Here is a 23,101-nt window from a genome sequence, read left to right as displayed (position 1 = left end):
TTTAGATGCAATTAATAGTGATTAATCGATTTTACTGCACTACGTTAGATGTTTAAAATCTAAAACTGTATCTAAAATGATAGGTATCCTTTATGCATAGATGTTTTTGTCATATTACAAATAGTAAGTGTATTAATTTTCAGATCTTAAGGACAGATCCTTTGCTTTCTTCAGATGGACCCATCAGCATCTGGCGAATGTCTGCAGATGATTCAGTCAGCTAGGAACGCAGAGGAGCAAAATCTAGAAGCGTATATGAAGAATGGACATCTATTTTTCAGAGCCATAAAGGATATTCCTGAAAACACAGAGCTTTTCGTTTGGTATGGAAGAGAACTAGCCAAACTGCTTGGCCTCAGCATGGAGCAAAAGAACACAAAAGGTTTGAATGCATTATATATTTATGCAGTGTTTCAAAATGAATCAGTGTTTTTGAATAAATCAGTTAAGTGAACAATTCAATTACTTGCTGATAAAGACAGTCACTTGTTTCGTTCAAGAATGCATCAACGTTTTTGAACAAATAAGTTGAATAAATGATTCATTGAATCATACATATTTCGTTACTGAATAAATCAGTGTTTTTTAATAAATCAGTTAGGTAAATATTTCAATGACTTGCTGTTAAAGACACTCACTTGTTTTGTTCAAGGATGAATCAGGTTTTTTGAATGAATTGGCTGAATGAATGATTCAATGAATCACCCATGTTTCATTACTGAATGAATCAGTGTTTTTGAACGAATTGGTTGAATGAATGATTCAATGAATCACCCATGTTTCATTACTGAATGAATCAGTGTTTTTGAACGAATTGGTTGAATGAATGATTCAATGAATCATTCATACATGTTTCATTAATGAAGGAATCAGTGTTTTTTATCTGCTCCGGGTGTGTGTTCACTGCTCCGGGTGTGTGTTCACGGTGTGTGTGTGTTCACTACTGTGTGTGTGCACTTGGATGGGTTAAATGCAGAGCACAAATTCCTAGTATGGGTCACCATACTTGGCCTCACCTCACTTCCTTTCCTTTCCTTTCCTTTCCTTTAATAAATCGGTTAAGTGAATAATTCAATGACTCTCTAATAAAGTCAGTCACTTCATTTGTTCAAGAATGCATTAGTGTTTCGAAAGAATTGGCTGAAAGAATGATTCAATGAATCACTCATATGTTTCAGTACTAAATTAATCAGAGTTTTTGAATAAATCAGTTAAGTGAATATTTCAATGACTCGCTGATAAAGACACTCACTTGTTTTGTTCTAGGATGCATCAGGTTTTTTGAATGAATTGGCTGAATGAATGATTCAATGAATCACCCATGTTTCATTACTAAATGAATCAGTGTTTTTGAAAGAATTGGCTGAATGAATGATTCAATTATAAACCCATGTTTCATTACTGACTGAATCAGTGTTTTTGAAAAAATCTGTTAAGTGAATAATTCAATGACTCACTAATAATGACAGTCACTTGTTTCATTCGAGAATGCATCAGTGTTTTTGAACTAATTGACTGAATGAATGATTCAGTGAATCACTCATACATGTTTCATTTCTGAATGAATCAGTGTTTTTAAATAAATTCTTTAAGTGAATAATTCAGTGACTCACTAATAAAGACAGTCACTTGTTTCGTTCAATAATGCATTAGTGTTTTTGAACAAATTAGCTGAATGAATGATTCAATGAATGACACGTTTTATTACTGAATGAATCAGTGTTTTTTAATAAATCGTTTAATTGAATAATTCAATGACTTACTGATAAAGACAGTTACTTGTTTAATTCAAGAATGCATCAGTGTTTTTGAGCGAATTGGCTTAATAAATGATTCAATGAATCACTTATACATGTTTCATTAATGAATGAATCAGTGTTTTTGAAAAAATCTGTTAAGTGAATAATTCAATGACCTTATGATAAAGACATTCACTTCGTTCAAGAATGCATCAGTGATTTTGAACAAATTGGCTGAATGAATAATTCAGTGAATCACATGTTTCCTTACTGAACGAATCAGTGTTTTTGAATAAATCAGTTAAGTGAATAATTCAATGACTCACTGATAAAGACATTCACTACGTTCAAGAATGCATCAGTGTTTTTGAACAAATTGGCTGAATGAATGATTCAATGAATCACTCATACATGTTTCGTTACTGAATGAATCAGTGTTTTTGGATAAATCCATTAAGTGAATAATTCAGTGACTCACCAATAAAGACAGTCACTTGTTTTGTTCATTAATACAATTCAATAAATCAACCATACATGTTTCAATACTGAATGAATCAGTGTTTTTTTTATCCAAAATAGTGGTCTTTATCAATTATATTAAAAGCTGTTCTTATTGTTTTTTTTTGTTTTTTTTTTATGGTAAAACAAAGTTTTAGACTAATTTTTGGAAATTGTAATTACATGTTTAAAAAATTTAATATACAGTCCTTTTTAAAAAAATTGGCTGAGTTTCTGGGAGTCACTCGAAAACGCTGATTTATTTGTTTTTGAACAAAGCTGTTAAGTAAATGATTCAGTGACTTGTCATCACCTGTCAATACATAACTGTTTCACTGAAATGTAAAATGACTTTTTATCTCTTTCTCTTTTAGGTTTCATGTGCTCTGAATGCAAACAAAGTTTTCTCTTTGAGTTTCCTCTGTTGGCACACCAGAGATTTTTCTGTACAAAGAAACCTACAAGCTTCTTGAAGGAACCCACCCTTCCAGAAATGTATAAACCTGCCACAAACTTCCACAATTTAGCACGAGAGCTGGAGAACTGCAGGAAAAATCGTCCCACAGATGCAAAGAGCCCTAAAAGAAGACATTCTCTTGAATCAGACACAGACGAGAGTGATGGCGAACCGTCAACTTCTGACACCCACGGAAAAGAAAAGGTATTAGTGAAAAGGTTTTGTGTTAATGGAGTGAATAGACGTTCCTGGTCATCCGCCAGCAAAAAGTCTTTCAGCAAGGGCCGAAATTCTCAGTGCAGCCAACTGCAATTCCATGACAACTGCACAGCAGACCCAGGCAAGCAGGATTTGAAATCTACTACAATAGCAACCAAGTCTATGTTCACCACTAGAGTGTCAAACGACGTACAAGGTAAAAAGAACAAGAGGAGTGCATTCACGCAACCTCCTCACATCATGCCTCGTATCATGTCAGCCAGTCTTACCAGCAACCTCATCCCTAACCAGATGGCTATCCTTCCCAGCATTCTCCCACTCAACTTTCACAGCTCTGCTTTACTAAACATGGATCTTCCAAAACAGTTGGCTCTTCTTCCCAGCGCAAACCTTTGGGCCAAGACCTCTCGGCTGCAGCATCCACTTACCCCCTCTCTCTCTTCTCTTGGTCTACCTATCCAGAACTGGTGCGCTAAATGCAACCTTTCTTTCCATATGACATCAGACCTGGTGCAACACATGAGGTCGCACCACAAGAGTGCGCTGTCAGATGAGAGAAAATCGAGGAACAGAGACCAAAGGCTGAAGTGTCTGATTTGTAACGAAACGTTTAGAGAGCGCCATCACTTGTCACGTCACATGACGTCTCATACATAAGTTCATGTTAAAAATACAAATGATTAAAATACAAATTAAACAATAAATATAAATTAAAAATATTTTCTGCAAAAGTTTTTTTTTTCCAAAATCTAAAATGTTGTTACAAATGTTTTTTTTAAAAATCGTTTACTTTTTTTTTTTTTTTTTTTTTACAATTTGTATATTAAATGTCAGTCTTAAATTTAAATGTCTTTCTCTATAAGCTTGTTATATATTTTGTGATAAATATATATTATGTTTTTGCCAATGCCATCGGCAGGGAATGTGAAGGGGCATCACTTACTGAACATAAAAAATGTTTAATATTTAGGTTTGTTAGGTACTTTTTAAAGTATTTAATAATACAATTTTGAGAAATTATGTATTTTAATAAAATGCTTTTCAGGCAAATCTGCCAAAATTAAGGCAAATTATTTGGTGAACCTAAAATTAAAATTCAGGTTTTTTTTTCATAATACTGTATTTTACTCATGGTGCACCTTTGTGTTTTTATGCTCTAATTTATTTAAAGAAAGTAAATAAATACCATTTAAAAACAACTGTACGGTGTTTTACCATCCTTAAAAAAATATGTATGTATGTATATATATATATATATATATATATATATATATAATGCTTATTCAGGCAAATCTGGCAAAATTAAGCCAAATTAGGTAAACCTAAAATTAATTATCCTGTGTAATTATTATTATTTTTTAAATAATACTGTAGCCTACTTTACTCATGGTGCGCCTTTGTGTTTATGCTCTAATTTATTTGAAGAAAGTAAATAAATACCATTTGAAAACAACTGTACCATGTTTTACCATCCTTTAAAAAAACATATACATATGCAGATTGTTAGTGTTTTTAAAGAAGCCTGCATTTATTTGATCTAAAGTACAGCAAAAACAGTACAAATTTGAAATATTTTTACTATGTAAAACTGTTTCCTATTTGAATATATTTTAAAATGTAATTTATTTCTGTGATATTAAAGCTGAAATTTTACCATCATTACTTCAGTCACATGATCCTTCAGAAATCATTCTATTATTCTGATTTGCTGTTCAAAGAACATTTATTATTATTATGTAAAAAATTTTTAGTATTTTTTTTTTTTAGTTTCAGGTTCAGAAAACATCATTTATCTGAAAAAGATAGTAAAAAATATTTAAAAAATTGCACTGTTTTTGCTGTACTTTAGATCAAATAAATGCATGCTTGATGAGAAGACACTTCTTTAGAAAACATTAAAAATCTTACTGTTCAAAAACTTTTGACTCATGAGCACAAACACATTCTTTTTGTATTCCTTCTGTCAAATGGCTTGAATTTTTATCTAAATTTTATCTAAACTGGTCACAAGTTGTAGTAGCAACACTAGATTGACCACTAGGTGGCGCAAAAATACTTATTTGCTATCCATCTCTACAGTCGTGGCCCAGAAGCTCTCAATCAACTTCTGGGCCAAATCCTGACTGATAGCAACCCATTCTTTCATAATCACTTCTTGGAGTTTGTCAGAATTAGTAGGTTTTTGTTTGTCCACCCGCCTCTTGAGGATTGACCACAAGTTTTAAAGGAACCGTATGTAAGAAATGTATGTCAGTTAATCATAAAATGGCCCTGACATGTCACTAGACATTAAGAAATCATGTTCATTTCAAATACTTATATCACTGACAACAGTGGTCCGGCCAGGATATTATCATTTAAAAGTGAGAGTTGCAGCCCTCAACTGATGTTATTGTTGTCATTTTGTGTTTTGGTCTGAGGCGCCACCCTCCAGCTATCTACCAATCACGAAGTCAGTAGAGTTTTGTGAGACGGGTTGCCAGCTCTGTCTGCTCTAGTTACAGCTACGAACGGTGTCGGATAAAACATGTATAACGTTACAAACCTAAAAGACCTCGTTATGAATCCGAAATACGTTGTGACAAAGTCCGAAATAAAACAAGGATTGGTATAGGAGATGCCTTTGAAAGATGGAGACAGCTGAAAACGGAGAAGAATTTGAAGATTGACGCCAACGTTGCTGATTTTCTCCTGGACAAGTAAGATTCATCTATGTTTGGCTAACTTTGCTTCAGTACATAGTGGATTTTCCACGGTCGGCAGTACTAAATGCGTTCATAAAAAGCTTTATATCGCACCACTAGCAGGGTATGAAAACAATCTATGTTCCGACTGACCTGTGGTATTACAGTAGCCTACATCTTTGCGAAATATTTGGCTAATCGCCAACTGTAAATTTTTGCGATACATAATTACTTCGCAAAACATCTCTTGTGAAGCATAAACATAATTAACAGAAGAAAAACAAATTACTGTGTAGGACTCGTCACTTGAAGCTTGTTGCAGCCTACTCCTGCAGCTTAGCTGGCAACCTCGAGTCAGGGGTTGAGCGGGAGGGGATACACCGTTCTACAGTATTTTGAAAGTGATTGCAGTACCAGTTTTGGCCACAATCCTACATACGGTTCCTTTAAGATTTGGGTAGTTTCCAGGCCATGGACCCAAAATATCAACGTTTTGGTCCCCGAGCCACTTAGTTATCACTTTTGCCTTATGGCACGGTGCTCCATCGTGCTGGAAAATGCATTGTTTGTTGTTGGATTGTTGGAAGAAGTTGCTGTTGGAGGCTGTTTTGGTACCATTCTTTATTCATGGCTGTTTTTGGGCAAAATTGTGAGTGAGCCCACTCCCTTGGATGAGAAGCAACCCCACACATGAATGGTCTCAGGATGCTTTACTGTTGGCATGACACAGGACTGATGGTAGCGCTCACCTTTTCTTCTCCGGACAAGCCTTTTCCCAGATGCCCCAAACAATCGGAAAGAGGCTTCATCAGAGAATATGACTTTGCCCCAGTCCTCAGCAGTCCATTCGCCATACTTTTTGCAGAAGATCAATCTGTCCCTGATGTTTTTTTTTTTTTTTTGGAGAGAAGCTTCTTTGCTTCTTTGGCTTCTTTGCTGCCCTTCTTGACACCAGGCCATCTTCCAAAAGTCTTGGCCTCACTGTGCGTGCAGATGCGCTCACACCTGCCTGCTGTCATTCCTGAGCAAGCTCTGCACTGGTGGCACTCCGATCCTGCAGCTGAATCCTCTTTAGGAGACGATCCTGGCGCTTTCTGGACTTTCTTGGATGCCCTGAAGCCTTCTTAACAATGCAGTGGAAAGTTTTTTTTGGGATTAAGTTAATTTTCATGGCAAAGAAGGACTATGCAATTCATCTGATCAATCTTCATAACATTCTGGAGTATATGCAAATTGCTATTATAAAAACTTAAGCAGCAACTTTTCCAATTTCCAATATTTATGTAATTCTCAAAACTTTTGGCCACGACTGTACACTATCAACTGACTACTATAAACAAAATATAAAAATGAAAAAATAAGTTAAAATAATAAATATCAAATAAATCAATCAATAAATATAAAACATTCTGTATGAATGAAAAATGAAAAAAATAGAGACCATACAAGAATCAGCTTAATTCAGAGATCCTTTATAGGGAAACATTTACACTGATCACATAAAACTATACACATAAAAATATCATTTTGATATTGTAACAAATATGTTCAGTACACAAACTATTGATACCACTTACCAAAAGCAAAAACAAAACAAAAAGTAATAGAACAGGTCAGCCAGCGACATGCTCTGAATTCACCCAAGAGATCTATAGCATGTTTATGACACATTTCATTAAGGTTCTTGAGGTAAATGAGATGAGTATGTTTCCTTTAGCATAGTGTTACTGTCACAATGAGAATCCAGCCTCAATTTCAGCGATGAAACCACAGAAAAGTGTCATGATTAGAAAAGTCCTTCAAAGTCTTCAGTGCCATCAGTCCTCGTGTCAGGACACGATCCCAAATTCACCATTCACATTCTACTGAGCGACGACCTAGAGTAGAGTAATGGGAAACAAACGGGATATAAAATTGAATGCGCATATACAGTAGCAGCAAGTAAAATCTTTGTAAAAATTTATAAAAGTCTGGAACAAGGGTTTTCAGAAAAAAAGTTCATACCTGAGCGAACGGCGTGTGTCCCTCTCCAGATTGTTTTCAGGACCTTCACTCTCATATGAAGCGAGCTGGAGCTCTGAAAAACAACACAAATATATTTATTCCACAAACCCATTTAATTTACAGAAAATATACAGAAATACATAGAAATATTGGTACACTTTATTTTAATGTGACGTAGTAACATTGCATGTACCTACTATGTAATGACAGTAAATTATGCATAATTACAAGCAACTCACCGTAAACCAAACCCTAAACCCATCCCTATATATATATATATATATATGAGTACATGAAAATAATTAATATTACTCAATACTTATGTGTAATTACACTATAACTATGTCACCTTAAAATAAAGTGTAACATAATAGAAATAGGTGACATCATTGTATGATTTGGATAATTAATTTTGATTCATTATTTTTTTTCTTTTTGCAAAACACCTACAGCCATTTCTATTTCCGCCACTGAAAAAAATAAAATAAATAAACCTCACAATTGTGACTTCTCAGAATGGCAAATTATATCTCACAACTGTGACTTTTTTTTTAAAAAATCAGAATTGAGTTTATATCTCGCCATTGTGGTTTTTCTTTTCTTAGAATGGTAAGTTTATATCTCGCTATTGTGATTTTTTTTCTTAGAATGGTGAGTTTATATCTCACAATTGTGACTTTTCCTCTAAAAATTGATATATAAACTCACAATTGTGACTTTTCTCAGAATGGTGAGTTTATATCTTGCAATTGTGACTTTTCTTAAAATGGTGAGTTCATATCTCGCAATTGTGATTTTCTCAGATTGGTGAGCTTATATCAATCAATTGTGACTTCTCTCAGAATTGGGATAAAAACTCACAATTGTGACTTTTCCTCTCAAAATTGATATATAAACTCACAATTGTGACTTTTCTCAAATTGGTGGGTTCATATATCAATCAATTGTGACTTCTCAGACAGGTGATTTTATATCTCACAATTGTGACTTTTCTTCTCAGAATGTAAAGTTTATATCTCGCAACTGTGACCTTCTCAAAATGGTGAGTTTTTCTAAATGGTGACACTTTCTCTTAAAATGGTGAGTTTATATCTCACCATTGTGAATTTTCTTCTTAGAATGGCAAGTTTATATCTCACAATTGTGACTTTTCTCTTAAAATGGTGAGTTTATATCTTGCCATTGTGACTTTTTCCTCTCAGAATTGATATATAAACTCACAATTGTGACTTTTCTCAGAATGGGGAATTTATATCTTGCAATTGTGACTTTTCTTAAAATGGTGAGTTCATATCTCACAATTGTGACTTTTCTTCTCAGAATGGTGAGTTTATATTAATCAATTGTGACTTAGAATTGTGAGATACAAAGTCACTATTCTGAAATTGATATAAACTCGCTAATCTGAGAAAAAGTCAAAATTGTGACTTTTTCTCAGATTATTGAGTTTATATCAATCAATTGTGACTTTTCTTTTCAGAATAGTAACTTTGTGTCTTGCAATTGAGACTTTTTTTTCTCAGAATGGCGTGTTTATGTCTTGCAATTGTGCCTTTTCTTGTGAGGTATAAACTTGCATTTCTGAGAAAATATCAGTCTTTTCGACTCTATAACCGATAATTGTGAGTTTATATCTCACAATCGCAGAATCAAAGTCAGAATTGCAAGGTGCAAGCTCGTAACTGTGACACAAAAAAGTCAGAATTGTGAGATAAAAGTCGCAATTACCTTTTTTATTTTTTATTCAGTGGTGGAAATGGGCTTCCACACATTTCACCATCTAATCGTCTAACTGAAAGTACAAAAAAAAAAAAAAAGTGATGCTCACCATCTTCACTAAATACTGGTGTGCTGATGAGATACTGAAGGGTTTTCCTGTCCCTCTCAAAAGGACAGATCACCTGCCTCCATGACAGAAACTCGCTCACTTGCTTGGCCAGCTCCCAAAATTTCTGTAAGAGGAGTAAAGAAAAGCTTAATTTTTTGTGCTACTAGATAACCAATTGATACAGTATTATTAGAATTACGTCAACTTACCTCGAAATTGATTTGACCGTTAGGCAGTCTATTGACACAGCCTTCATTCAGGAAGTAGATATCCTTTATGAACAAGCTGAAGAACGGGATAACGATCTGAAAGACAAGAGTGAATTCATATTAAATACACATGCACTTCATAAGCATTTCAATTAAATATTGCATTAAAAACACAAAATTACCATTTCTTGGCTTGTGTGCGCTGTACTAGACCTCTGAGTTGCTCCCCGCAATGCAGTGCGGTAGTTGTAGAAGTTGCTCGATGGGTCCATTTGGTGCTAAGATACCAAAACAAACAGCAAAATCAATTGTGTGCTTAGAAAAACACATAGTTTAAAACATATCCTTATATAGTGAAGTCTAAAGTCTGAGACCACTTGTAATAACATTACATTTTTTAAATCATTAGTTTACTCCAGAATAAAAATATCCTGATAATTTACTCTTTTTTTCTTCAGTCCAAAAGAAAGGTTTTTAAGAAATACATTCCAGGATTTTTCTCCATATAGTGGACTTCAATGGTGGCCAATAGGTTGAAGGTCCAAATTGCAGTTTTAATGTAGCTTCAAAGGGCTCTACATGATCCCAGCCAAGGAATAAGCATGTTATCTAGTAGATTGGTCATTTTCTAAGAAAAATACAAATTTATATACTTTGACCACAAATGCTCATCTTGCTGACTCAAGTGTTTACAAGGAGAGCGTGCAAAGAAAGTCAAATGGCCTTTACAAAAAAAAAAAAAAAAAAAGGGAAGTAAAACAATGATGTTGGACAATTAAGTTGGAGGAGAAAATGAGATGGAGTTTTCCCACTTTACCTTCTTTTTGAACCAAAGTACACAGACAAAGATCTAACCACACGTGACCTTTTCAATGTGATTATGTAATGCATGAAGTCGTAGATGCGCAACGCAGAACTAGCACGAGCATTCGTGGTTAAAAAGTGTATTCATTTTATTGTTTTTAGAAAACGACCAATCGTTTCACTAGATAAGACACTTATTCCTCAGCTGGGATAGTGTAGAGCCCTTTGAAGCTGCATTGAAGCCGCATTTTGGATCTTCAACCTGTTGAGCACCATTGAAGTGCACTATATGGAGAAAAATCCTGGAAGGTTTTCCTCAAAACCTTCATTTCTTTTTGACTGAAGAAAGAAATACATGAACATCTTGGATGACATGGGGGTGAGTAAATTAGCAGGAAATTTGAATTCTGGAGTAAACTCTTTGTTTGGTGACCGAAGTGGTGCAGAATTTTTAATAAAAATGTATCTTACTGTTTCTATGTTTTAAACCCTGTGTATTTCCAGGTTTAAATTAGACGGTGGTCTCAGACTGTTGGACCCCACTGCGTATCTTTCACTCTTTTTCATAACAGCTTCCTTACCACCAGGATGTCAAACTTGTCTGTGTTGACTTTATTCCAGGTTTTCTTCAGCCTGGACACAGGGTTCATGTTCATCCCAGCTACAAGGTAAAAATATTGTTAATAATCTGAAATCATGTCAGTGGCTAACAAAACTGTATTTGCAACATTGCATTTTAAAATTAATAACATAATTTAATGTGTACTCACTAATAATGGCCATTAATGAGTTGAAGTTGCCAATGTTGAAGCATTCCTGTGCCACGTCTATGAAGAACTCCAGCACTCTTGCTCTGTGTTTCTTCTTCACCGGCTGAAGACAACCCAGCAGAGGGCAGCATAGTGTCAGTGATTGCAAATCATACTCATTTACATAAAGCAGTGTTCTCAACCGGTTTTGCTTCAGGAAGCAGATTTTACATTGGAAATGAAGTAGCATTTAGCTTTGGATCTTTCAAAAGTAACTAAATCAACCACACACGCTCAGAACACGCTGACGGAGCAGTTACATAACTTTTGACGTAAACAACAAAAGATGATATTTTCCTGCTAGCCTGCATTGGTTTATTCCCAAAATAGACGAAAGTGCGCTCACCATGCAAATTTCTGTGGCTATCAGGTAGCTCAGTCTGTTGAACCATTCGATGTAAGCTTCCAGGTTACTCGCTTTCCTTTTGCTGAAGAAACTCTGACGGACAAAAGTTTAACAGTCACTAAAATCGCCAAGCTTCTTCCTTATCTGCAGCTATTCTGTTTCCATTCACAGTGTCTTACATAATCTTTGAGTACAGCTGTGTGACCCACTTACCTTATGGTTGTCTGAAGGTCTTTTCTGAGCAAATGCTCGGACGAATTCTTCAGGGCCAATATAACCGAGTCTCTCCTACAGGTAGAAATAATGAGAGCAGGTTTAAAGGAGTAGTTTACATTATAATTAAAACTGATCTTAACTAGGCTATCCAAGATGTATGCAAGTTCATTTCTTCAGTGGAATAGATTTGGAGACATTTAGCATTACATAACTTGCTCACCAAAGGATCCTCTGAGGTGAATGGGTGCCGTCAGAATGAGTGTTTAAACAGCTGCTAAAAACATCACAAGTAATTAACATCTTCCGAAACCAAAAGCGGCGTGTTTGAAAGTAAGAAATCCATCAAGGCATTTTAAACCATTTCTAGACAAAATAGGAGTCCATAATCCATTATAATAATAATCTCCTGTTGTTCTCTCACATCAAATCCACCTACACATTTATTTCGATCTATTTTGGACTGTTTTCACTTGTAAACAGTGCTTGATCTGTGCATATTTATCTCTCTTTCAACTTTTGTGACAACTTTTTCACTGGAGAAAGCAATATTATAGATTATGGACGCATATTTTGGCCAGAAGCAAAGGTTTTAAGTTAAAAACATTTTGATGGATTTGCTTCTTACAAACACACAGCTTTTCCCTTTAAATTAATTGATAAACTGAAGTGGTGTGGATTATTGTGATGTTTCTATCAGCTGTTTGGACTCTCATTCTGACGGCACCCATTTACTGAAAAGGATCCATTTGTAGGCAAATGATGCAATGCTAAATTTCTCTAAATCTGTCTCCGAAAAGAAAAACTCATCTACATCTCGGATGGCCTGAGGGGGAGTAAATTTGCAGTAAATTTGTGTGTGAACTATTTAAGAATAAATCCAATCAAACTGAACCTCGCTGTCACTCACCATCTCAATGTGTGTCAGCTGTTGGGCGAAGACGAAAGGATCTTCGCATAGGTTCAAAACGCAATCGTCTCTGCGTACGAACTGCTGCTTAGACTTGAGGGCGAGTGGTCTGTCCATGGCGGCGGCCGTGGCGCTGGATGTCGCTAGCGACTCTTCGTACTGTCCGAGGGTGGTCAGCTTGCGTAAGAGGCGCTGAATGAGTCTCTGCATGGCCCTCCGTGAGAGCTAGTCAAAAACAAAACAACCACTTCCTACGTCAGCATTATAATATCCACTCTGTTTTTTTGCAGCCAAAAACAACATTTGGTAGCTGTAAGCTGTTTTGTTGATATCACAGCTTGAGCAAAAAGGAAATACGTCAGAGGGTTTGGAGCCAAACAGCGTAGATGCAAATCCAACGCATTTGCATTTGGCTCCAAATCCAGGTCATGTTGTGACATCTCCAATATATTGATATGTGCATACGAAAGCTGTTTAGAATTTAGCCGTATGTCATTATTCATTTATTCGAGATTCAACTCAGTTCCAAAACAAATAACATGATGCAATCGTGATATTTCTGCAAGATCATCAGGATGGCATCATCTCTGCTTACCTCATCTCCGAAAGCAAGGCGATGGGTCATCTCTTTGAGACTGCGCATCATGCGCTCATCCCTGAAGTCATATGGAAAGGTCTCTGTCCATTCTGTGAGCAGCTGCACGATTTTCGGTGCCATTTCTCGTATTCTTTTCTGTTGAGTAACGCAGGACAACTTAGCACTGAATCATTTACAGTTCATTATTAGATAGTAGCTATTAGGTAACATCTACTAAATCATGTGTTTACTAAAATCTGAGATTATCAAGTATTTTTTTTTTAGTAAAGTGAATCATCTAAACTGGCTATGAATCATTTAAATTAAACACAAAAATAAATCAGTAAGTTATGATATAAGTTACATATATATAAAATTAGGGATGTCACGATTTAAAAAAATCCTCGATCACATTTTGCCTGTGTCAAGTATTCGGCAAAATACCGGAAGTGGCTTATTCCACTGATGAGAATCGATGAAACGCATTATTAGACTGTTGTCCAAGGCTGCATGATATTAAACCCATTCAAAAATCATAAAGCATAATGCTATTGTGAATTCACAAACGTCACGAATACATCAATATCTTTCTCAATATGCTAACTGTTCTATTTCAAAATCAAAGCTCAAACCCTCAAGTTTACACATTTTGATGTCCACATATTTAAGAAATTGTGTTGGCTGTAGCATTTCTGATGTAAAGAAATGGCCAAATATTAAAGATCAACTAAACATTTCACAGTAACGTGTAAGTCATTTGTTATAATGCAATGTACATTAGCTACATTATGTATTTTAACAGTTTTGTTCATTAAAACCATATGATTACTTGCTTTTGATACTCTATTTCAACTAATTATTGCCTCGTTGCAACTATACATGCATTTTAAATCATTTTAAAGGCTATTGTACACTTAGGTCGGTTTTTATTAACAAAAAAATGAATTATAATTATTCGATTAATTGTCAGAATAATTGACAGATTTCTCAATTACCAAAATAATCATTAGTGACAGCCCTATATAATGCATCAACATTTCTAGCATGCCTCAGGGGGAAGATCCTCATAAATGGGACATTTTTAAGTTACGTTCTAGTGCAATAAATGTCTAAAATATATTTTATTTCTTGCAGAGGATACCAGTGTTGGGAAAAGTTACTTTTAAAAGTAATGCATTACAATATTGCGTTAATTGTTACTTAGTTACTTTTTATGGAAAGTAATGCTTTCCCATTACTTTTTAAATCTGGGCAGTGCTTGCTTGTTTGTTTTTCATTTAGAAAGTATTATTTTTGGCAAATTAACACACCAAAAGCCTCAGGCTGAGGGAAAAGTAAATTCAATGTTTGTGTTGAGTAATTTTTGCTTAGTATGGTTGAATTGGATCATCAAAGGTAGCAAAAGACACTGGTTAATAAATACGGGATTAAATACGTAAAGGATATTTGAACATTGAACATTAAATTATTGCAGGTGTCCGTCACATTCTGAGTTTTTTTTTTTTTTCAATGTTTTTAAAATTTAATAAAGAATAGTGAATCTGTTTTTTGTGAGTGACGTGAATTAATTTAGTTATGAATTAATTTAATAATTTAATTTAGTCTAGAACTAAAGTAACATCTTACTCCCGATTTCCCGGACAGGAGAGCTTTCGAACAATAAATGGGGCAAAAAAAAAAATTTGTAAAAACTAACGCAGATATTTTCTTCTAAATTAAAAAGTAATGCGTTACTTTAGTAGTTACTAAAGAAAAACTTGCATTACTTGCGATGCGTTACTCCCAACACTGGAGGATACTATAGGGAAAGTATGTAAATGATACAACAAATGCATTTAAAATGTTAATAAATACATATTAAATTAAAATTGAAAAATGTTAGATTAAACTGAAAACTTAAACTTAACCTAAAGGAATAAATTACCTAAATATCAAGATTTAGGTATCATTTTCATACCCTCATGTTGTTACAAACCGGTATGAGTTTCTTTCTTACATTGAACACAAAAGATGATGTTGGTAACCAAACAGTTGCTGGTACGCTTTGACTTCCATAGTATGGAGATCATACATACTGGAAGTTAATGGGAAGTGCAACAGTTTGGTTACCAACATTTTTAAAGTATCTTTTTTATGTGTTCAACAGAAGACAGAAACTAAAACAGGTTTGGAACAAGTAAATGCTGACAGAATATTATTTTTTGGGTGAATGATTCCTTAATGTATTTGCTATGATTCCAACGATTCAAACCCCTAATGGGAGTGATTTCGTTTTGATATGTTGTGTCACATGGCGTTTGCATGTTGGCATTCTAAAATAAAACTGATTCATGAGTTGTCACACAGGTGTGCGTGTAACAGCTATTTTACAGATGATTCAAACATGGCTTCAATTATTAATTCTGTATGAGTCTTTTGAATCTTTTGTGTAAGGGTTATATAACGTGAATGTGTTTTGGCACTGATGCCAGACCTATTCAGTCAGTTGTTATGAATAATCTTATCTTGTGGTTTGCATTCACCAAGTACCTTTCTAGGCGAAGTTTGATTAATTCACTGGATTACCCAAAAACAGACATTACCGCATGGTTATGCAATTTACTGAGTTACATTACCAGCAATGTTGTGATGAAAAATGACTCATTTTGGTGATATAACATTACCTTATCTGTCTGTGGGTCGCCAACCCGGTGGTGGTCCACACAGAGGTAACAAACACGAGACATGAGCTCAAACGGATGCAGGAAGAGACGGGAGCTTAGCAGGAAGGTGAAAATGTATGATCTCTACAAAAATATGACAGGAAAATCTCAAGCGTCAGTCAAACGTTGACATTTACCGTGCAACTACTAATTATCACTGTGAGGGCTGTATACTTACATCAGGGTAATAGTCCACAGTAGGGACTAAGAGCTGTATCAGGGCTTCCAGAGAGCCAGAAACAAGCTTATTATCACGGTAGTGCAGACCTCCATAGTTCTCCTCCACCGGTTGGCGGTGACTATGGCTGCTGCTGTAAGTGCTAGGGTTGAATTTGCTTGAATACGGAGTTGTCTGTGGCATTTTGGACCTGTGGATGAAAACATTAGTCATTCAGTAAGTTGCATAGCAGCATCCCTCTGAAACAAGGTGTGAAATAAACACCCACCACCAGATGAACACAGATACATGCATGCAGTCTTTATTTTGTGCATCTACTAGTCTCGAACTGAGCTGATTTAACTAAAAATTGTCTTTAGTGTTTAAAGGTGCTTCACGATGCCATAGAAGAACATTTTTTGTCTAAATGGTTTTAAAAAGAACCTTTAACATCTGAAGAACCTTTCTGTTTCGTGGCAAAAGGTTTTTCAGATTATGAAAAGGTAGGAAAGAGAGGGTTCTTTAAAGAACCTTTGACTGAATGGTTCTTTGTGGAACCAAAAATGGTTCTTTTACGGCATCACTGTGAAGAACCTTTTAAAGCACTTTTATTTTTAAGAGCAACAAAAAAATTGTACTAGATTTTAAACAAATATATTGTTTTTGTGCCAGAAGAGAGTTTAAAAAAACATTTAGCTGTCAGTTTAAATAAGATACCATGACAGGGATACATTTATAAACATTTCTTAGAACATCACAGATTTTTTTTTGTCCAGGCCATTCTAACTTATGCTTATGAACTTTCAACTTTAATATTAGCAATTCCTTATCACAGAAAACCAAGTTTAACTAGTTAACATATCAACAGATATGTTTTTCAGGGCCAATGCCGATACTGATTATTACAGATTAAGTAGACCAATAACCGATATTTTGAACTGATACATGTCAATATATGGATATATACAACAATTTACTCTATTTGCCATTTATTACTTGTTTGACTTCGATAAAGTGCTTTTTTTAAAAGGAAACCAAACCATTCAAGATTTACAGGAAATGTTATTATTAGGTCTATGCTCAAACAGTGGTACAGTTAACAAGTTAAGGCACACGTACTTGGTCAGCATAAGCTAGTTAGTTACAAAACAGCACCAACAGGGCAAGTGACACTTCTGACAATGGGCCCAAACCTTATTAGTCCTATTTTTCAGGGCCGTTTATTATAGATTAAGTAGACCGATATTTTGAACCGAGAGATATAGATGTGTAATGTAAAAATAAAAATGTCAAAATTAAGAATAACAAGGGCTCTGACAAAAACTCTTTAAATGCTTTTAATTTATTTTATTGGTTTTGAAAAGGACAAATACCGATAACAATACAAATGCTTAATATCGGTGCTGATAATCGGTCAACCCCTACTGTTTACTGGGCAAGTGGTGGGCCCAATTAACCCAATGTAAACCTTTCTGACCTAGACAAGTTTTATATTGGATACAGGGCCGGATTTAGCCAGCCCCAGTAGGGGGTGCATGTAGAATATTGGGGGTGTGGGTGAGCTTCTCTGATTATCTATGCAAAGAAAACTATACTAACTATGCTGTCATCATATTAGTCCACCTATCCATATTTCTATCTTCTCCTTTGATCCATTTGATTTGTCTTATAGGTTTTATGTTTGATGCCCTACCCTCTGCATTTACCCGGGCTTGGGACACTGGCTTGTGCCCTTTTGAGGCTGCATTTATGTTTTTTTTTTTTTAATTTTTACTTTTTAAATCTATCTATCTATCTATCTATCTATCTATCTATCTATCTATCTATCTATCCTTTCATTTTTTGTCTTTTATTTTATTTATATATTTTTTTCATTTCTTTTTTTGTGTATTTTTTTGTCGTTTTTATTTCTTGTTCTGTACACAGCATGGCTTATAACAATCATTAAAGCATCAGTTGTCTGCTTTTCTGTGCAAAAAGACTAACAAATGCATCCATATCTAGGCCTGTGGTTATGCCCTTCTCCTGAGCCAGAATAACTAAATTTATTTTTCTTTCATGTAGCAATAGTGCGGCGGAAGGGAATAAGAACACGAGACAAAGTGGAGAAAGAGCTCTCGCATCATGATGCAGATGATATTCCACTCACAAGCTGAGGAAAGGCATTCTTATACCCGTGTAGATATTTGCAAATGGTGGAGAGGTCTACAAACTCTACATTGCCATCATCATCAGTCTTTTTAAATTCTTTTTCCAGTCTTTTTGCATTTCAGTTTTCACAGACACTAGTCCATATTGCGATTTGAATTAAGTGACAGACCAACTTTTGATTTATTAATCCAAAAATGTCGAATTCCGTGGTATTCCGCGCTATAGTAAAGTCGGTTTTTATGAATGGAGTCCGCGATCCTGTCCGTGTTTTCGCTGAGGAGACATTGTAAACGCGCGATCATGTAGAGACAGAAATGACATGCCTTTGTGTAAATAAGATAAATAACATAAGGCTATTTAGTTTGTTTGTTTTATGAAATTCTGAATTTTGCATGCCTTTACGTTTGGGGGGCAGTCACAGCATTTAGGGGGGCATTGCCCCACCTTGCCCATGCCTATGTCCGGGCCCGATTGGATAGCTCTTTTCATATTTGGTGATTTTATTTCCTATTTATAATTTGTTTGACTTTAATAAAGTGCTTTTTAAAACAAAAAACAAACTTCAAACCATTCAAGATTTAATGGCTGGTTAAGGCACTCATACTTGGTCAACATAAGCATGCTAGTTACAAAACAGAATCAACAGGGCAAGTGTCACTTTTGACAACTGGCTTAAGCCTTATCTTTCAGTTTATAATAAGTAGATAAGACGATGTGACAAATTCATAAAACACACATTTCTTCGAATAATACTGATTTTTCTTTTCCAGACCATTCTAAATTATGCTTATGAACTTTTAACTTCAATATTAGCAAATCCCCATTACATAAAACACAGTTAACCTGTTATCTAGGGGTCGATATGTTTTTAAGGGCTGATACCGATTATTACAGATCAAGTAGACGGATAACAGATATTTTGAAATAAAATATATGTCTGGTGTAAAAATGAAATAATGTCAGAATTATGAATAACAAGGGCTCTAACAAATTCAGCAAATAGGTTTTGAAAATGACCAATACAGATAACCATAAAAATGCTTAATATCGGTACCGATAATCGGTCAACCCCTACTGTTAACTGTCACCGGCCAAACGGTGGGCCCAATTAGCCCATTGTAAACCTTTCTAATCGAGACAACTTTTTTTTCCCTCTATTTCCTATTTATAACTTTTAACTATTTATAAACCAAACTTCAAACCATTTAAGATTCACAGAGTTCAGTTGGAAATGTTATTATCAGGTCTATGCTGAAATAGTGGGTTAGTTAACAGGTTAAGTTTAATTGTTGGTTGGTACGGCCCACATACTAGGTCGACATAAGCTAGTTAGTTACAAAACAGAACCAACAGGGCAAGTGTCACTTTTGACACTGGCCCAAACCTTAGCTGTCAGTTTAAAATAAGTAAACAAGACGATGTAACAGGGATAAATTTATAAACACTTCAACTTCAATACTAGCAATTCTCTTTACAGAAAACTATCTTTAACCTGTTAACTAGGGGTCGACCGATAACGATTATTACAGATAAAGTAGACGATAACGGATATTTTAAACCGATATACATGTCTGGTGTAAAATTGAAAATAAATGTCAAAATGTAGAATTTTGAATGCTTTTAAATTATTTTATCAGCAAATCGGTTTTGAAAATGATCGATAACAATAACCATAAAAATGCTTTAAACTGGCGGCGATAATCAATTGACCCTTACTGTTAACAGTCACTGGCCAAGCTGTGGGCCCAATTATCCCAGTGTAAACCTTTCTAATCTAGACAAATTGTACATCAGTGGAAAGCTCCTTTTATATTTGGTTATTTTTTTCTATTTCCTATTTATAACTTGTTTGACTTGATGTTATTATCAGGTCTATGCTGAAACAGTTGGACAGTTAACAGGTTAAGTTTAACTGTTGGTTGTTAAGGCACAAATACCTAATCAACGTAAGCCAGTTAGTTACAACACAGCACCAATCGGGCAAGTGACACTTTTGACAACTGACAGGAACATTATTAGCAATCTTGTCAGTAAAAGTTACAAAAGTGCTCCAGATATTTACAGTCAGATGCAGTGTCTGTATTAAGAGCAAATTTGCTCAAATTAAATTATTATTTCCTATTTACATTCAAATTAGGTTGCATGGACAATTATAATAGGTTATAATAGAATATAATGATTCATTTTACAAAAAAAACATTCATTAGCTGAATAAAAAAACAAAAGCACCTGTTGTCATAATTACAACTTCCCAACTCATAAATATGAACTTCCCAGAAGGACCTGAAGCACTATTATTTGCAGTAAGGTGTCAGTGAATGCTGACACTATAATTATTTGCACAATGCAAAATGCAAAAAGGTGTTTACCAATTACAGCAGATGGAGGTCAGAAGAAAAGTTAATTTCCCTCCTGTTCTGCAATCTCTAAAGCTCCTGTATACTAGGTATACTCTTCTTAACCCCAAACACTGTTATTGGATTAAGGAAGAGTCTTGTGGTCAAGCAGGTTTAAAGGCAGAAGTCTTTTCTTCTTTTCTTGAACCACTTATCTCCTTTACTGAGTTCAATGCATCCTATATGACAGACCTACTTTTCTACTCCACTTCATGTAGAAAACAGAGGGAAGAATTGCTCATTTGAGATAAAAGCCTGATCTGACATGCTAAAAAGAAAGCGTTCCCAATTCTGAATGTACCCAAAAACAACTAATTTGACTGGCAACAATGTTTCTATGACAACAGTGACTCACTGACCAACCACGTTACGTGCGAATCATCCCTTTCGAATGACTCTCGTGATTTTTCTCGTTGCTTATTCATCAATCAATTAGAGGAATCGTTCACACAAATTGTAACCCTGTCATCATTTACTCATCCTCGTGCTGTTCCAAACCCGTATGACTTTATAATAAGGTAACATTAGTTAACATGAACTAAAAACAAACTTCTACAGCATTTATTAAATCTTAGTTAATGGTAATTTCAACATTTACTAATGCATTATTTAAATCAAAATCAAGTTGTGTTTAGTTAATGCACTGTGAACTAACATGAACAAACAACTGCATAATAAATAGTGTAATAAATGCATTGTTTGTTCATGTTGGAATTCATGTTAACAAATGACACTTTATTGTAAAGTGGTACTTTACAAACCAGTATGACTTACTTTCTTGTGTGGAACAGAAAAGGTAATATTAAATGAAAGTAAATGTTGACTGAGGTTGTCAGCAACAGGAATTACTGACTATATTATATTTCTGGATGAAGTCCTCCTGTAAATGTGTCACTTCCCTGGAGAAGCGTAGTAAACAACTCGCAAACTTTTCTGGAACAGGTCATATTCAGTGGGTTTACAAGGAAAATACACAAAATGCAGGCAGTTCATGAAAACAGGAGGAAGAGATGGTAAACAGACGGTGCAGTCCGTGTAATTACACGAATCTGCCCTTCACTAACTACCACTGACTCATCAAACCAGTCTGAAAATCACAGATGGACGATGTGCAATCACTCTTACACATGTATGAGCAACACAAGCGAAACAAAAACAAGTTCAAACAGACAGATTTAAAAAAAAAAAAAAACTTGCGACATCTGAAAAGTGAAAGAGTTTAACTAAATATGCAGTAAACCACATGTCTTATTGAAAGATTTAATTTTAAAACGATACTTGTATTGTTTGCACAATTTCACATTCGATAAATATATACATGCAACAATTTTTAAGCAGAATGAAACTGTCATTTTAAAAGTTTTTTGAAAGACAGTGATTTAAAATCATTGTAAACTTACCACAACATTTAAAAGGTAAATGCACAAGAAAACTAACGATATGGATATCCAAGGAAGTCCAACAAAAAGACTCCAAAACGCGTGGACACCCCGGATCAAGTTGCGTTCTTACAATGAAATCTCGCTGATGGTCTTCTTATCTTTCTTTTGCGAGCGATACTAATGATCAATTCATTGTTAACATGGCGCAAACGGATACTTTTTGATGATCGACGGTCTCCATTGTCGTACTAATAATCCAGATCGTGAACATGAGAAACTAATATCGAATTCCTGTAACACCGAAAGCATTAAGAAGGAAAACCGGAAAATGCGGTCTCGCCCACAAGGAAAGACTGACCAATCAGACGCAAGAACCAACAAATTGAAATTTCCCAGTGATCTTATTGGTCAGCGCGACGTCCTTCAACTCCCAACGCGCACAAACCACTGACAAACAAAAACAATAGGTTGTTTTGAAGGTTCAAGTTTACTGAGGCTGTGTATAGTACACACCCTTCACTTGTTTTTTATTTTCCAGAATTCATCAGTATCAGTCATTTTGACTCGGTTGAATCTACAGGGTGTCATATTATATAATTCATTGCGTAATATAAACTAAGGCAAATGATATTCAAATATAAAGGTGAAAAAATTCAGCGCCACTGGTGTCATCAAATGAGGATGTAGCTGCATTAGTATTATTCACGAAACAATATGCAAACAATACCAGGAAGTGCCTACTACATTCCCTGAGATTTTGAAGTGTGCAAAAAGCAAGCTTTGCTAACTCATATGGTCACCAGAAGCCTAAAAATAGCATGAGGTAAGTGTTACAGGTAACGTTACCAAGAAAGTCCGTTTGATTAAATACACCTGAGTAAATTGTTGATACTTTAGTACATTATGAAATTATGAGAATGAAGTGAGGGACGTTCTAAAACGCTTAACGTGAAAAACGCTTAACGTGGCTTAACGTACGTAAAAAACGACCAGGAAACCCTAAATTTGTGTCAAAC

General features: G+C 35.0%; 2 protein-coding genes across 2 annotated transcripts; one reads left to right on the top strand and one right to left on the bottom strand.

The window, feature by feature from the left end:
* Positions 1-76: 76 nt before the first annotated feature.
* prdm8a (PR/SET domain 8a) lies at positions 77-3,570 on the top strand. Its single transcript, XM_073829307.1, has 3 exons — positions 77-83; positions 152-382; positions 2,612-3,570. Exons 1-3 carry the CDS (start codon positions 77-79, stop codon positions 3,568-3,570), a joined length of 1,197 nt encoding a protein of 398 aa, XP_073685408.1.
* Positions 3,571-7,048: 3,478 nt separating this feature from the next.
* rasgef1bb (RasGEF domain family, member 1Bb) lies at positions 7,049-22,406 on the bottom strand. Its single transcript, XM_073829753.1, has 14 exons — positions 22,104-22,406; positions 16,178-16,367; positions 15,961-16,083; positions 13,316-13,453; positions 12,721-12,945; positions 11,811-11,885; positions 11,598-11,690; positions 11,213-11,315; positions 11,024-11,103; positions 9,821-9,916; positions 9,639-9,734; positions 9,430-9,553; positions 7,602-7,674; positions 7,049-7,474 (listed from the first exon to the last, which is right to left on the bottom strand). The coding sequence occupies exons 1-14, from the start codon at positions 22,109-22,111 to the stop codon at positions 7,453-7,455; spliced, it is 1,446 nt and encodes a 481-aa protein (XP_073685854.1). The 5' UTR covers positions 22,112-22,406; the 3' UTR covers positions 7,049-7,452.
* Positions 22,407-23,101: the final 695 nt, after the last annotated feature.

This window comes from Garra rufa, chromosome 23 (assembly GCF_049309525.1).
Source record: "Garra rufa chromosome 23, GarRuf1.0, whole genome shotgun sequence".
Classification (NCBI taxonomy): domain Eukaryota; kingdom Metazoa; phylum Chordata; class Actinopteri; order Cypriniformes; family Cyprinidae; genus Garra; species Garra rufa.
Note: the sequence above shows the minus strand (reverse complement) of the source record. Positions and strands in the feature narration are given on the sequence as shown.